The following is a 13,333-nucleotide window of genomic DNA, read 5'->3' as shown; positions in this document are numbered from 1 at the left end:
AAAATAAGACACGGTAGCCCTGGAGTCCTTTTTATTTTGAGACAAAAATCTCTCAATGCTGTCCACACTGGTCTTGAACTCCTGGGCTCAGTCTCCTGTGGAGCTTGGCTATAGATATGTATTATATACACAGCTATCTGATATCATACACTGGCTCATTCTTTAGAATATGAATTCTCCTTAGGATAATAGATTCTCCCTATTAAAACATATCTTTCCTGATGCTGGAGAGATGGCTCACTGGTCAAGAGCACCTGCTACTCTTCTGAGTTCAGTTTCCAGCACCCATATAAAGCTGCTTGCAGCTACCTATAATTCCAGCTAAAGAGGGGTGTGAAGACTCTGACCTCCTTGGGCACTAGGATACACAGATAGCCATATGCAGACACACAAGTACACATAATTAAGCATATGTAATATATAATAAAGCAGTATGTCTTTATATGTGTATATGTATCTATCTTTCCTATATGCGAAGGTATATTGTCAATGTAATATTTGTAAGAATTGAGAGTCAATTTTTAGAGAAACATCTTTCCAGTACATCCAGGAGTGAGTCCTGTATATCTCCGTTATGGCTGCAACCTTGTCTATATGCTGATAAAAGTGCTCAACATGCCTTATAACTAAGAAGTATTGTTAGGTAAGATATTTTAGAACCCTTGAATCAATGAATGCGACAAGTGGCCACTGAAACTCAGAAGATCATGTATAACAAATGTAGCTCAGAGCATCTCCTACCAGCTGTGCAGCTAAACAGAAATGTCGTACCTTGAGCAAGTAAGGAGCCCAAGGCAAGGGTTTCTGCTGTGGCCCAGTCTAAATTTGTTCCACTCTTCACTTTCTCCATTCTTGACTGAAGAAAAAAAAAAAAAAGAAAAGAAAGGAAGAGAATAAAACAAATTCTTAAGAATCTATATCCTGCTAGGCAGTGGTGGGGCAAACCTTTAATATCAGCACTCAGGAGGCAGAGGCAGGTGGATCTCTGCATGTTCCAGGCCAGCCTGATCTACAGAGTGAGTTCCAGGACAGCCAAGGCTGTTACACAAAGATACCATGTCTCAAAAAAAAAAAAAAAAAACATATCTTGAGGGCTGGAGAGATGGCTCAGCAGTTAAGAATACTTCTTGCTCTTGCAGAGGACCCATGTTCAATTCCCAGCATCCAAATGGTAATACACAACCATCTGTAATTCCAGTTCCAGGGGATCTGACATCCTCATCTGACCTCCACAGGTGCCAAACATAAAGGTAGCACATATACACAAAATACTCACACACATAAAATAAAATGAATAAATCTATTTTTAAAAATAATTTCTAAAAGAATCCACATCCTTTTCCATCTTTTTTTTTTCCTTTGTCTTTTTTTCTTCAGCATTGGGGTCTGAACCCAGGGCTTTATATCTAGTAGGAAATTACTCCATGTGTTATACACAGTTTTAAAACAGGCAAAATAAGCCTGACTCAGGTAGTGGTCACCTCTGCTGTGGTTTGAGGAGATGGAAGCAGAGAGGAAAATTTACTCATAATGTAAATTTTTTTAAAAGATTTTTTTTAATATTTATCTATTTTTATTTTATTTTACATGTATAAGTATTTTGCTTACATGTATTTATGCATACCAGGTATGTGCCTGATGCCCACAGAGACTAGAACAGGGGTCAGACCCCTGACCTGGAGCTACAGACAGTAGCTACCATGTGAGTACTGGGAGGTGAACCAAGATCCTAGGAGGGAACGGCCAGTGCTCTTAACTGCTAGATCATCTCTCCAGCCCCAAATTTTCTATTTAAGCCAGACAATGAGTGCATTTTGTTTGTAAGAGTTCTCTAAAGTAGGGTAGAAGAGATGGCTCAGTGGTTAAGAACACTAGCTATTCTTCCAGAGGACCCAGGTTCAATTTCCAGCACCCCACATGGTAGCTCACAACTGTCTTTAACTCCAGTCCCAGTGGATCTGACATCCTCACACACATACATGCAGGCAAAACACCAGTGCACAAAGTCAAGGCTTCCCACCTGAACATACATCTTGAGAAGGTGGCTGTGCAATTGGAGTTCCTCTGGAACCTCCACGGACTTCACACCAATAAACCGAAGGAGCTCTAGAGGCACACCTGTGTTCCAGGTGGTGATGCGTGCTTCTGGCTGTGCCAGGCCCCGCCAGTGGGCCTGCAGGTTAGTGGCTGGGGGACTGTAGTGGGCCACGTTGGTTAAGTGGTCATTTAACTTGGTATAGTAGGAGGTTTTTATGTCAGAAACCTCCTCCTGGGTCATGAGTCCACTGGCAATGAGATGCTCTGCATAGGTATCAGGGATGCTCTTTCGGGCTCTGTTGGAAAAGAGATGGGGCGTGAGGGATGGAGACAGGGTCAATCAAATACATACAATTATAAGAGATAATCATTGCCAAGGGCACTGCAGGATGTTATCACCTTTAAAAGTCACTTGAGAAATGTTTTGGTGGGACTGGGGAGTTGGCTCAGAGGTTGAGAGCACTGGCTGTGCATTCAGAGGTCTTGAGTTCAATTCCCAGCAACCACATGGTGACTCATAGCCATCTATAATGAGATCTGGTGCCCTCTTACGGCATGCAGGCAGAACACTATATAAGTAATAAATAAATAAATTTAAAAAAAAAGAAAGAAAGAAGAAATGGCCGGGCGGTGGTGGTGCACTCGGGAGGCAAAGCCAGGTGGATCTCTGTGAGTTCGAGGCCAGCCTGGTCTACAGAGAGAGATCCAGGACTGGCACCAAAACTATGCAGAGAAACCCTGTCTCGAAACACACACACACACACACACACACACACACACACACACACACACACACGAAATGTTCTGGAACTAGATAGATGGTGTTTGTAAAACACTGTAATATATTAAATGTTACAGAATTGTTCTTTTCAAAACACTGCAGGGGGATGGAGGTAGACCTCAACAGTTTAGAAATGTTTGCTGCTCTCATGAAGATCTGAGTTCAGATCTCAGCATCCATGTCAGGTGGCTCACAAATGCCTGTAACTCCAGCTCTAAGGGACAAGACACCTGTGGGAACCTGCTCCCACACATGTGTATACAATTTCACACAGATAAACAAACACACATAAATTAAAATTAAATAAAACTGCTGTGGATGCTAGCTAGTCTAATCTAATTGGTAAACTCTAGGCCACTAAAAAAATCCTGTGTCAAAGAAGGTAAGTGGCATTCCTGAAGATGACTCTACTTCTCTCCCCAAGCTACCCACACACAAATTAAAAAACAATTTCTCAAGCTATTTCCTCTCAAGGTAGAAGCAGGTCCTTGGGTACAGTTTAAAGAAAGGAATCATGGAAGTCCTACTCCTAATCCTGCCAAAGTACTACTATCTAGCTTCAAGCAAGGTTTTACCCAGTCCTCTTACCTAGTCTTACTATCTGCTAAGTAAGCACAGTTGCCCATTCTCTACTTAATGAGGAGACATGAAGTATGAAGAATATGGGGCACTCTGAGCCTTGAAGGACGACCACTCTGGTTTCTATAGGACAGGCACAGTTTAGCTGTTCATCCCACTTCAGAGTATCCATCAGAAGGTAATGGAGCCAGGTGGCGGTGACACACACTTTTAATCCCAGCACTTGGGAGGCAGAGGCAGGTGGAACTCTGTGAGTTCGAGGCCGGCTTGGACTACAGAGCGAGTTCCAGGACAGCCAGGGCCACACAGAGACACCCTGTCTAGAAACAACAACAACAATAAAACAAAACACAAAAGAAGACAACAGTGGGGAACACAGGCTGGCAAAATGGCTCCACTGATATGGGCACCTGGGTCTGTTCCAAAGGACCGACATGGGGGGAACCAACCACCACACACTGTGGGGCGTTTACCCACCACCCCCACAGCTTCCCAGAGTTTTCTTGAGTGCAATCAGCAGGAAATATTAGATAGAAGGATTTATAGCGGAGAATCTTGCGGAGATAAACAGATAGAAAATAAAGGATAGCCTTGAGAGGGCCTGGAACCTATTCCAATGGGCCCCGACTGTCTCTGGCCCAGGGTTTTTATAGAGACGCCAAGGGGTGGAGCAAAAGACCTCCTCCCCCAGCACAGCCAAGGGCAGACCATCTCAGACACCTGCACTCAGGCCCGTGGTTCTGATCATCCTCTATTCGGACCTGCTGGGTAAAGCCACGAGGAACCCCAGAACGGGCTCCCACAACACACCACAAGTTGTCCTCTGACCTACACACACACACACACACACACACACACACAGCTCTAATTTGAATTTCCACTACCACAAAAAATGACTGCTTGATTGACTGAGGAAGAGGAGGAGGAGGTTAGCCTGTGTATTAAAGGAAGATTCCAACGGTACCTGATGATTTTGTACATGACTGGGTTGGTGAAGAAAGGTTCATCCAGCTCATTATGACCCCACTGCCTATAGCACAACAGATCAATAATTACATCCTTTCGGAACTGGCGCTGATATTCAAAAGCAAGTCGTGTGGCTCGGACCACTTCCTCTGGACTGTCTCCATTGACGTGGATGATGGCACAGCCTACCACCTTTCCTAAAGAAGGCAAGACCAAGATAAAAACGGCCAGTTAGCATGGGCTAATATTAGCCATTTCCCAAGACCTACTTGCCTAAGTGGAAAGACAGCCCTGTAATGCAGAGGTAGTTTAGCCTGGGTGTTAAAAATGCAAGCTGGGTGGTAGTAGTGGTGGTGGGGTGGTGGTGCACACCTATAACCCCAGCATTTGGGAGGCAGAGGCAGGAGAATGTCTGTGAGTTCGAGTATAGCCTGGTCTATATAGCAAATTCCAGGACAGCCAGAGAAACCTTGTCTCAAAAAAAAAAAAAAAAAAATGCAAGCTTTGGAGTTCAGCTGACTAAACTCAGCTCTATGACTAACTGTGTGACCTTGGAAAAGGTAGAAATCTCAGTCTAGAAGCTAGAGAGCATGGTTAGGAGCACTGACTGCTCTTCCAGAGCACCTGGGTTTGAGTCCCAGCACCCACACAGTAGCTCACACTGTCTGTAATGGCAGTCTCAGTGAGATCCAACACTCTCTTTTGGTCTCCTCAGCTGCTGCATGCACATGGTGCACAGACATACAAGCAGGCAAAACACCCATATACATACAATAAAAATAAGATAAAAATTCAGAAATAAATTATAAATGAGTCCAGTCTGGGCTCTGAGTAACACTGTCAAGGAACAAAGGAATATAGTGTCAGTGTTTGAAAGTGCCTTGTACAATGACAGTTAACACATATTTTGTTATTGTTATCATTACTATTATCTTCTTTCATGAGACAAAAGGTCATTAAAGCATGAATCCTAGGAAAAGTTTTTTTCCCAAGAGAGTTCTGGAAATTATCTTTCCTGTGCCAAACAATTTAAAAGGCATCCAGTCCAGACTCTAGTTATAGAATTGGCTGACAGTGCCTATAATAGTTTATGAACTAGGGGTAGACAATGAAAGTCCTGACTTGTGCTAAGATGTTATTTCCACAGATTAAAATAAGTTGACTTTGATCCTTTACAACTTTTTGTTTGTTTGTTTGTTTTGAGACAGGGTTTCTTTGTGTAACCCTGCCTGTCCTAGAACTCTCTGTAGACTGGGCTGGACTTGAACTCACAGAGATCCAACAGCCTCTGACTCCCAAGTGCTGGGATTAAAAGCGTGAGCCAGCACTGCCTGGCTACAGCTTATTTCCAACTAGACTACTTTAGCAAAGTTACTGAGTGAACACAGCCTTTTTTACTGAGACTCTGAGCACTCTAAGTTTGAATAGTCCAAAAGTAATTACTCTAGTATTGTACCGACGGCACTGCTCTTTGGTTTCTACCAGATAAACCAACTGGCTGTGTAAGCAATATGGGATTGAACGCTCTCAGCGCCATCCTTGTCTAATATTCTTTGATTTAAAAGCTGACAGTTGAGAGGCTGGAGAGATAGTTCAGAGGTTAGGAGCACTGACTGCTCTACCAGAGGTCCTGAGTTCAATTCCCAGCAACCACATGGTGGCTCACAACCATCTGTAATGAGATCTGGTGCCCTCTTCTGGCCTGCAGTCATACTTGCTGTATACATAATAAATAAATAAATCTTTTTTAAAAAAAAAAAGCTGACAGTTGAGGCTGAACTGTAGCTCTGTGGAAGGGTGCTTAACTAGTGTGCATAATGCTCTAATGCAGTTCTGTGGTAGTGTGTAGTTCACGATGCCTTGTGTTCAACTAATATTATATAAAATAAATAAATAGCATACTCAAACTAAAAAAAAAAAAAAAAAGAATGTTAATTGGGTAACTTTTGGCAACCACTGACCATATCCTACTTCAAAACATTAAAATGGCTGGTAGTGGTGGCACACACCTTTAATTCCAGCACTTGAGAGTGTGGTGGCTTGAATGAGAAAGGCTCATATGTTCCAGTGTTTGATTCCCAGGTGGTGAACTGCTTAGGGAGGATTAGGAAGTGTGGCCTTGTTGAAAAGGTTTGTCACTAGAGGTGGGCTTTGAAGTTTCAAAAGCCCACGCCAGGCCCAGTCTCTCACTCTCTCTGCCACATGCTTGTGGGTCAGATGTGAGCTCTCAGCTACTGCTCCAGCACCATGCCCACCTGCCGCCTGTCATGAGTCCGGCCACGCTGGTCGTGGACTCACCATCTGAAACGGTAAGCAAGCCCCCAGTTAAGCACTTTTTTTATAAGTTACCTTGGTCATGGTGTATCTTCACAGCAATAGAACAATAACTAAGACAGGGAGGTAGAGGCAGGTGGATCTTTGTGAGGCCAACCTGGTTTACATAATAACAATCTCCAGGAATTAAAACGGGATAACAAGCAAGACTCATTACTCTGAATGAACTAGAAGTTTCTCTGCAAATTCCTGGTCTGACCAGCATAGCAATGTCAAGTCTAATGTGCTACATACCAATATCACTGCTGTATAAGGAAGACCTTCCTCTTTCTGCTGGCGTGGTGTAACCCAGCTGGTTATTGACTATTAGATGGATACTCCCACCAATTCTGAAATGTGGGAGATTAGAGAGCGTGAAGGTTTCAAGAACAATCCCTTGACCACAGAAGGAAGCATCACCATGAACCTAAAAACGTGTGTGAGATGGAGAAAATAAGGAATTAATCAGCTTGGATTTTCTGATTGAAATAGACTGTTTTAAAATACTAATAGGAATACCAACAACCACTGTCTCTTGACTCTCCAGACCTAAAAATATGTGTGTTTCAGGACTTTAAAACTTTAGGGTGTTTAAACTCATCTCACAGCACTTTTCAAAGATACCTTATCATTTCTCCTTGTTAACACTGTACCACTTCATCCACCCCACCCCGAATCTGACTCCTCACTTCCACAAGCACCCTAGCTTCTACACCAGCACCACGGGAGGAATGGCTACTACATATGCAGTGAAAGCATCATTCTAGGGAATTTTTTTTTTCTGTGCTAGGGATTGAACCCAGGGTCTCATGCCTCCTAGGCAAGCACTCTACCACTGAGCTACAGGTCCAGCTTCAGCTCTAGGAAATTTTGCGTGAAAATAGCTTTACGGTATGAGAAACAGGAGCATGAGATGACACAGAGGGTAAGAGTCCTTTCTGAACAAACCTGAGTTGGATCTTTGGAGCCCAGATAAAGGTAGAAAGACAGAACTGACTCCACAAAATTGTCCTCTGACTGCCACATGCATATTGTGGCATGCATACACCCACACACATCACACACAGACAAGTCTAGGAGGAACAGTGCACACCTCTGAACTCTTCCTCTCCCGTCACTCACCCATGAAAAGAGACAGAGAGAAGCAGCTCCCATCTCCTCCGAATCCTGCCTGCTATCATGAATATAAGAGAGTAAGGTGATGGCACACAGGAAAGCCAAGGTGCAGGAAGAAAGACAATCACATATAAGTAGAAAAGTACTATTTAGAAAATCAAAATGTTATTATGAAAGGATGTCTAAAATATGCTAATCTTTTAGAATATTCAAAGCTGCTAGATTAAAATATCACCATGAAACTTGGTAGACAAGGTGGGTGGGGTGGGGAGCTTTTTTTCTAAACCTGCTGCAAATAATAAACATATCGTGGAAATTTTCAGAAAAATATTTAAGCCCCGGAATCCTCTTTTCTCAAAATGTCACTTCACTTCACTTTCCACTTGAACATCTGCAATCTCCTGTTCCATCTGTTCCATCTCCCAACCCAGACATCATTTCCAGGTTCCTCTTTCTCCCTTTCCCAGACTCAAGTACCTGAAGGCAAATGACTTTGTCCCCGGGCTGAGAGGAACCATGCAGTGAGTAGTCGCCATCTTCCCGAGACTGCTGCCTGCCACGAGTTTTCCCCACAGCCACGGGGTTAACAGCTTCCAAATGTGAGGGATTGGGCAGCATCGTCACATGGAGGGGACGGTGGGCACCGAAGTCTAAGTCCACTGAGGAGGTCAGATGGGACAGGACATCTCCAATGGCTGAGACATTTTCCGGAAATTCACTTAGGCCTCGCATTTTACGGAACATCAGCTATTAGAACAAACATATAAGGTATCAAACAAGTCTTATTACAGTGGAGTCTAAGGTGAGCTTAAAGAAAGATAAGCATTATGTATATTCTTTTATAGTTATTACAAACATGCAGTCAAAGATAGGTACAGAGTTCTAACTGCTGGGTCACTCAGAATCACTTGGAGGTCCTCAGAATCAAATGAGTGTCACCATTTTTTTACATTATTTTTATTGTTAATTAGTTGTATATATGTATGTGTACCTGTGTGTAAGTGCACATGAGCCCAGAAAAAATTGGACTCTTCTGCCAGAGAAACACTTCCCTGAAATGTGGCTGGTAGGTAGTTTCCACCAGACACTCCAGTAAGACTCCCTGGGGTCCACCACCATGGGTACTGGGAACTAAACTCATGTCTTCTGCAAATGGGTTCTTAACTACCTATACATTTCTCCAGATTCTAGAGACAATATTTTAAGAGGAATCTAACCCAAGATAAATAGCAGTTACCTCTGCCTTATGTAACTTTTAAAATATGTAATCATTAGCAGTGATTCCAACCACTGTATCATCTCTGTAAAAACCACAATTTAGTCTTTTTGTAACTCTGTTTGAGGGAGGTGGAAATTTTAATTAGCTTTCTACCCAACCAAATTTCTTCTTTGAAATTTCTGCAGTCTTAACCATATTAAAGCATTACTATGGCTTCAAAGAAGCTATTGATTCTGAAGCTATTGATTCCACTGACTATTTTTTAAACGCTGCTTGGGTTTTTCCCCATGGCTTCTGGAGTGATAAGGTCCTCATGCTGCAAGCAAGCACTTCAACAGCTGAGTCGTCTCCCCGCCCATATCTACTTTTTCTAAGTTCTTCTCTTCTTTTTTCTGGGTTTTCAGCAAACTCCTTTATGTTACTTCTCCAGTCATGTCACCCAAGTGCAGGAGGCAGGTCCCTGGAGGGAACGTGCAGGATTCTTAGGATGTGTTGGGACCATGCACCTCTGAGATGTCCACTGAGATGATGAGTGCAGAAGAGCCTTATGTGTCTGCCTCCTTCTCCCTCCTCATCACTGAGAAAGCCAGGGGCCATCTCACTCAAACATGTACAAACCTCACAGCTTTTCCCACTAGATTCTGCTTATTTGCGGAATCTGAACATTAACATGGGTCCTGCAGATACGATGAACTGCCGACTTCAATCTACTCTAGACACTGTCCATGTGACACCATTCCCAAAAGGATGTTGAAGATGGTGGGGAGGTGACACTCACACATACCAGCTAAACTTGGGCCTTTCCTTCACAGTGCTAACGGTGTGTCTTTATAGGAACCAAAAACCCAGTGCGGTGACCATGAGTCCTCAGAGTTTGTAGTTCTCACCTGTGTTTGTTCTTTCTCTGTCTCTCTCTGTGTCTATGCCTGTCTGTCTGTCTGTCTGTCTGTCTCCACCCCCCCCCACACACACACACTGGCTTGGGTCACCTGCACAATGACAGAGATACACAATTGACCCTTCCACTGTCCCTGAACCTAGCAATTGAACATTTATGTACACATAGATTAAAAACTCATAGGAAACACAAACCCAAAGCACAGTGGGTACTCTAGTAAGATCTGGGACTCTTCTGCCAGAAAAACGCTTCCTGAAATGTGGCTGCAAGGTGGTTTCCAACAGACACTCTAGTAGACTCAAAGCCTAGCAATGGGTTATTCCCAGGCCTGTTCAAGCCTTAGGGTTTCAGCAGGCAGTGAGGCAAGCAGATCCATACTCTGTGGCTGACCCAGAAGCCCTTCTCAGCTCTCCAGACACCTTCAGCTGTATAGGAAGTTCCATAGCCCAGATAGGTCTCAGTTAGGAGTGATGGCGACAGGTTGTCTAGGCCTCTCCTAAAGCCAGCTGAAGTGTGGGCTACAGGCTGTCCCTGCCCTAAGACAGGAAAGGTTCCCTGGGTGTCACTAGCTCTGGGACACTGAAAAAAATCAAATGGGTCTGTATCATGGACTGAGAAGAACATGAAGCCTGCCTACTGCCAAAGGAACTCACTGCAGGCTAGAAAAGTATCCTAACAAATAACTGGGAGGGAAAATAAATCTAGGAAGCATGCACTAAATGTTCTCCTGCCCAGTGACAGAAGGAAAGAGGGCCCTGTCATGACAGGAAACCTCTTGGAGAGCACTTGGCTGAGGCTGGTTTCTGAGCAAAGGTTCTGGTTTGGACTGCCTACAGTCCACCTGGGCCCCTCTTGCAGGCTCCAGCATTGGAAATGTTCTCATCATCCTTGGACCCAAGATGAAGCTGAGGGCCTTCTTGGCGGCTGCGATGTTGGGATACCACAGATCCACCACAAAAACGCAGTTATTGTTGGTCGAACTTTTGTGGCACATATCACACAAGGAAGGAGGAGTCAAAGACCAAGCAGCTGCCTTCTACTCAGTACTGATTCACCCACCCTTCCAGCTAGCACACACTGAGAGTCTTGAGACCTAGGAAACACCCATGGATGTTGGTGGGTCCACAGTGCTCTGTGATCACAGCCTTGGGGCTCAGCACAGAGAGGTGCATTTCCCCAAAACACTGTTTCTAATACAGTGGTACATCCATAGTACTTCTGATAATTCCTAGGGATGCAAACACTCTGGTTGACAAAGCAAAAGGTGAAACATCCCTGTGGAGAGTGCTGTGTACTTTCCAACATGTGGGAGGCTTCAATTTGAGAAGATGCTTATGAGAATATTGTAGAAGAAAGTCTAAAATTTCCACTCTATCAGCTTCACATTGGGATTCTAGGCATCCTGGGAGAAGTAAGGTATGGTCCAGAGGTCAGAGAGAAAGAAGATCCCAGACTTCTGGATAGAGAGCCCTGCTCTCACGTTCAGATGCCCACCCTGATAAGATCTTCAGTACAGCGTACTCAATGTGACCGAGAATCCCATGCACTGTAACACTGGTAGCACATAGCACCAATATGCAGTCCTTTGGTATCTATGTTCTGTAAGATGGAGTTGAACAAGGCCTGGTACTGGGGCTACTCTCCACACATAGATAATAGTACCACATGAACAGGACCAACAGGCGGGCCACTATGACAACAGTAGTGCTGAAGTGAAAATGCAGTGAGCCAGGCCATCCAGAGACCAGCTCTAGTCCAGCAGCCATTATCTTGGGGATTCGGGTCTAGGGGCAGGGGACAGTAAAGCGGGCTCAAATCATCAGTCCTCTGGGAGTCTCTAGGGCACCTACACCATACAGGTTGTGGAGGCGTGCTTCTGGAGCAGCCATTAAATCATTGTCCCTCTAATCCTGATGGGTGGCAGGTCAGCCAGGCCTTCCTGTCAGCCTCAGCAAAAGCCACTGCAAGTGGGTTGTGGATGCTAGTTTATTTCACAGCAACAAGTGCATCTGATCATGGGAAAGGATATTTTAAGAAGTCCAAACCTGCCCCTAGGTCTAAAAGAAGGGGCAGCTGTAAGTACCCACGACATGCTGGAGGGCCGGACATGGGATGTTCCCATGAAGTCCCCTGCCTTCTAGACCCTTGAAGCCATTGCCTCTGGCTTCCATGGTTGGTCTGTGGTGGTTTAAATGAGTGGCTTCCATAGCCTCATATTTGAATGCTTGGTCCCCAGTTGATGGAATCGTTTGGGAAGGATTAGGAGGCGTGTCCTTGCTGGAGGAGGTGTGTCACTGCGGGGGTGGGCTTTGAGGTTTCAACAGCTGAGCCATTCCCAGTTAGTCTTCTCACTGCCTTGTGCTTGGGGGTCAGATGTAAGCTCTCACCTGCTGCTCCAGCATCATTCCTGTCCGTATGCCTGCTGCCTTGCTCCATCCCCACCATGATGCTTGTGGACTCACCCTCTGAAACTGTAAGCAAGCCACCAATAAATTCCTATGTAAGCTGCCCCAGTCATGCTGTCTCTTCATAGAAACAGAAAGGGAACTGAGACATGGCCAATTCTTCAGTAGCCGGAACCTAAGCTTTGTGCTAACACTGCCGATAACAATGTGCTGTGCTCCACCAGGTACTTTATTTTTTCTTTATGTGGTGTGTGTGTGTGTGTGTGTGTGTTGGGGTGGGGAGGGCAAAGGACAACTTTACTTATCATTCTTTGACCACCATGCATGTTGAAGAAGCAAACTAACCTTTAGTTTCCCTGGGAGAAGAAAGAATCCATGAGCACATTACAGAAAAGTCAACTTCAGTTCTACTTGTCAGAATAAAGTTCCACCCACTCACTAAGCTATCTCCCTACTAATGGCTCACAGGCTCCAGTAGTTTCTAAAGGAAATTACCACCATCAGTTTTATTCTGCTCCGGTCCTACTCTGGCAAGAACCACAGTAAGTCTCCTAGAGATATCAGAAAAGCTACGTCCATGAAGTCTCCCCAATATGGCCACCTAAACAAGACCTAACCAACATCAGTGGGCATGCTAACATGGAAGGAGGGAAGCTCCAGGGCCCTCAACCTGAGACGAAGAACTACAGGCAGCTGAGGAATGCTGAGCGTGAGAGAAATGGTCTTCCCTCAGGGAAGAGCCTCCATTTGGTTACGCAATACCAAGTGGTTAGCCCTAAGATCAGATACTTCCACGTAACATTATACGGACCGAGAGGGTTGTCTGATATATTTAGGAGTATAGGAGTGTGGAATAGGGTAGGGTATATATAGAGAAAAAGAGGCCATGAATTTGAGGAAGAGCAAGGAGGTACATGGGAGGGTAGGAAAGGCAAAGAAGGAAGGGGGGAAATGATGGGATTATAATTTTTTTAAAAAAAGCTAAAAAATTATTATAAAAAGACATGGACTTTAAAAAC

General features: G+C 44.4%; 1 protein-coding gene across 1 annotated transcript in view; it reads right to left on the bottom strand.

The window, feature by feature from the left end:
* Positions 1-13,333, bottom strand: part of Dhtkd1 (dehydrogenase E1 and transketolase domain containing 1) — a 38,983-nt gene that overhangs the window by 14,213 nt on the left and 11,437 nt on the right. The window contains exons 5-9 of the mRNA XM_028891729.2: positions 8,270-8,539; positions 6,932-7,103; positions 4,362-4,560; positions 2,021-2,333; positions 772-856 (exon numbers count right to left, since the gene is read on the bottom strand). Coding sequence (XP_028747562.1) covers positions 772-856; positions 2,021-2,333; positions 4,362-4,560; positions 6,932-7,103; positions 8,270-8,539 — 1,039 coding nt within the window. The remainder of the gene's footprint in view (positions 1-771; positions 857-2,020; positions 2,334-4,361; positions 4,561-6,931; positions 7,104-8,269; positions 8,540-13,333) is intronic.

Source organism: Peromyscus leucopus, chromosome 5 (genome assembly GCF_004664715.2).
Source record: "Peromyscus leucopus breed LL Stock chromosome 5, UCI_PerLeu_2.1, whole genome shotgun sequence".
In the NCBI taxonomy this organism is placed as follows: domain Eukaryota; kingdom Metazoa; phylum Chordata; class Mammalia; order Rodentia; family Cricetidae; genus Peromyscus; species Peromyscus leucopus.
Note: the sequence above shows the minus strand (reverse complement) of the source record. Positions and strands in the feature narration are given on the sequence as shown.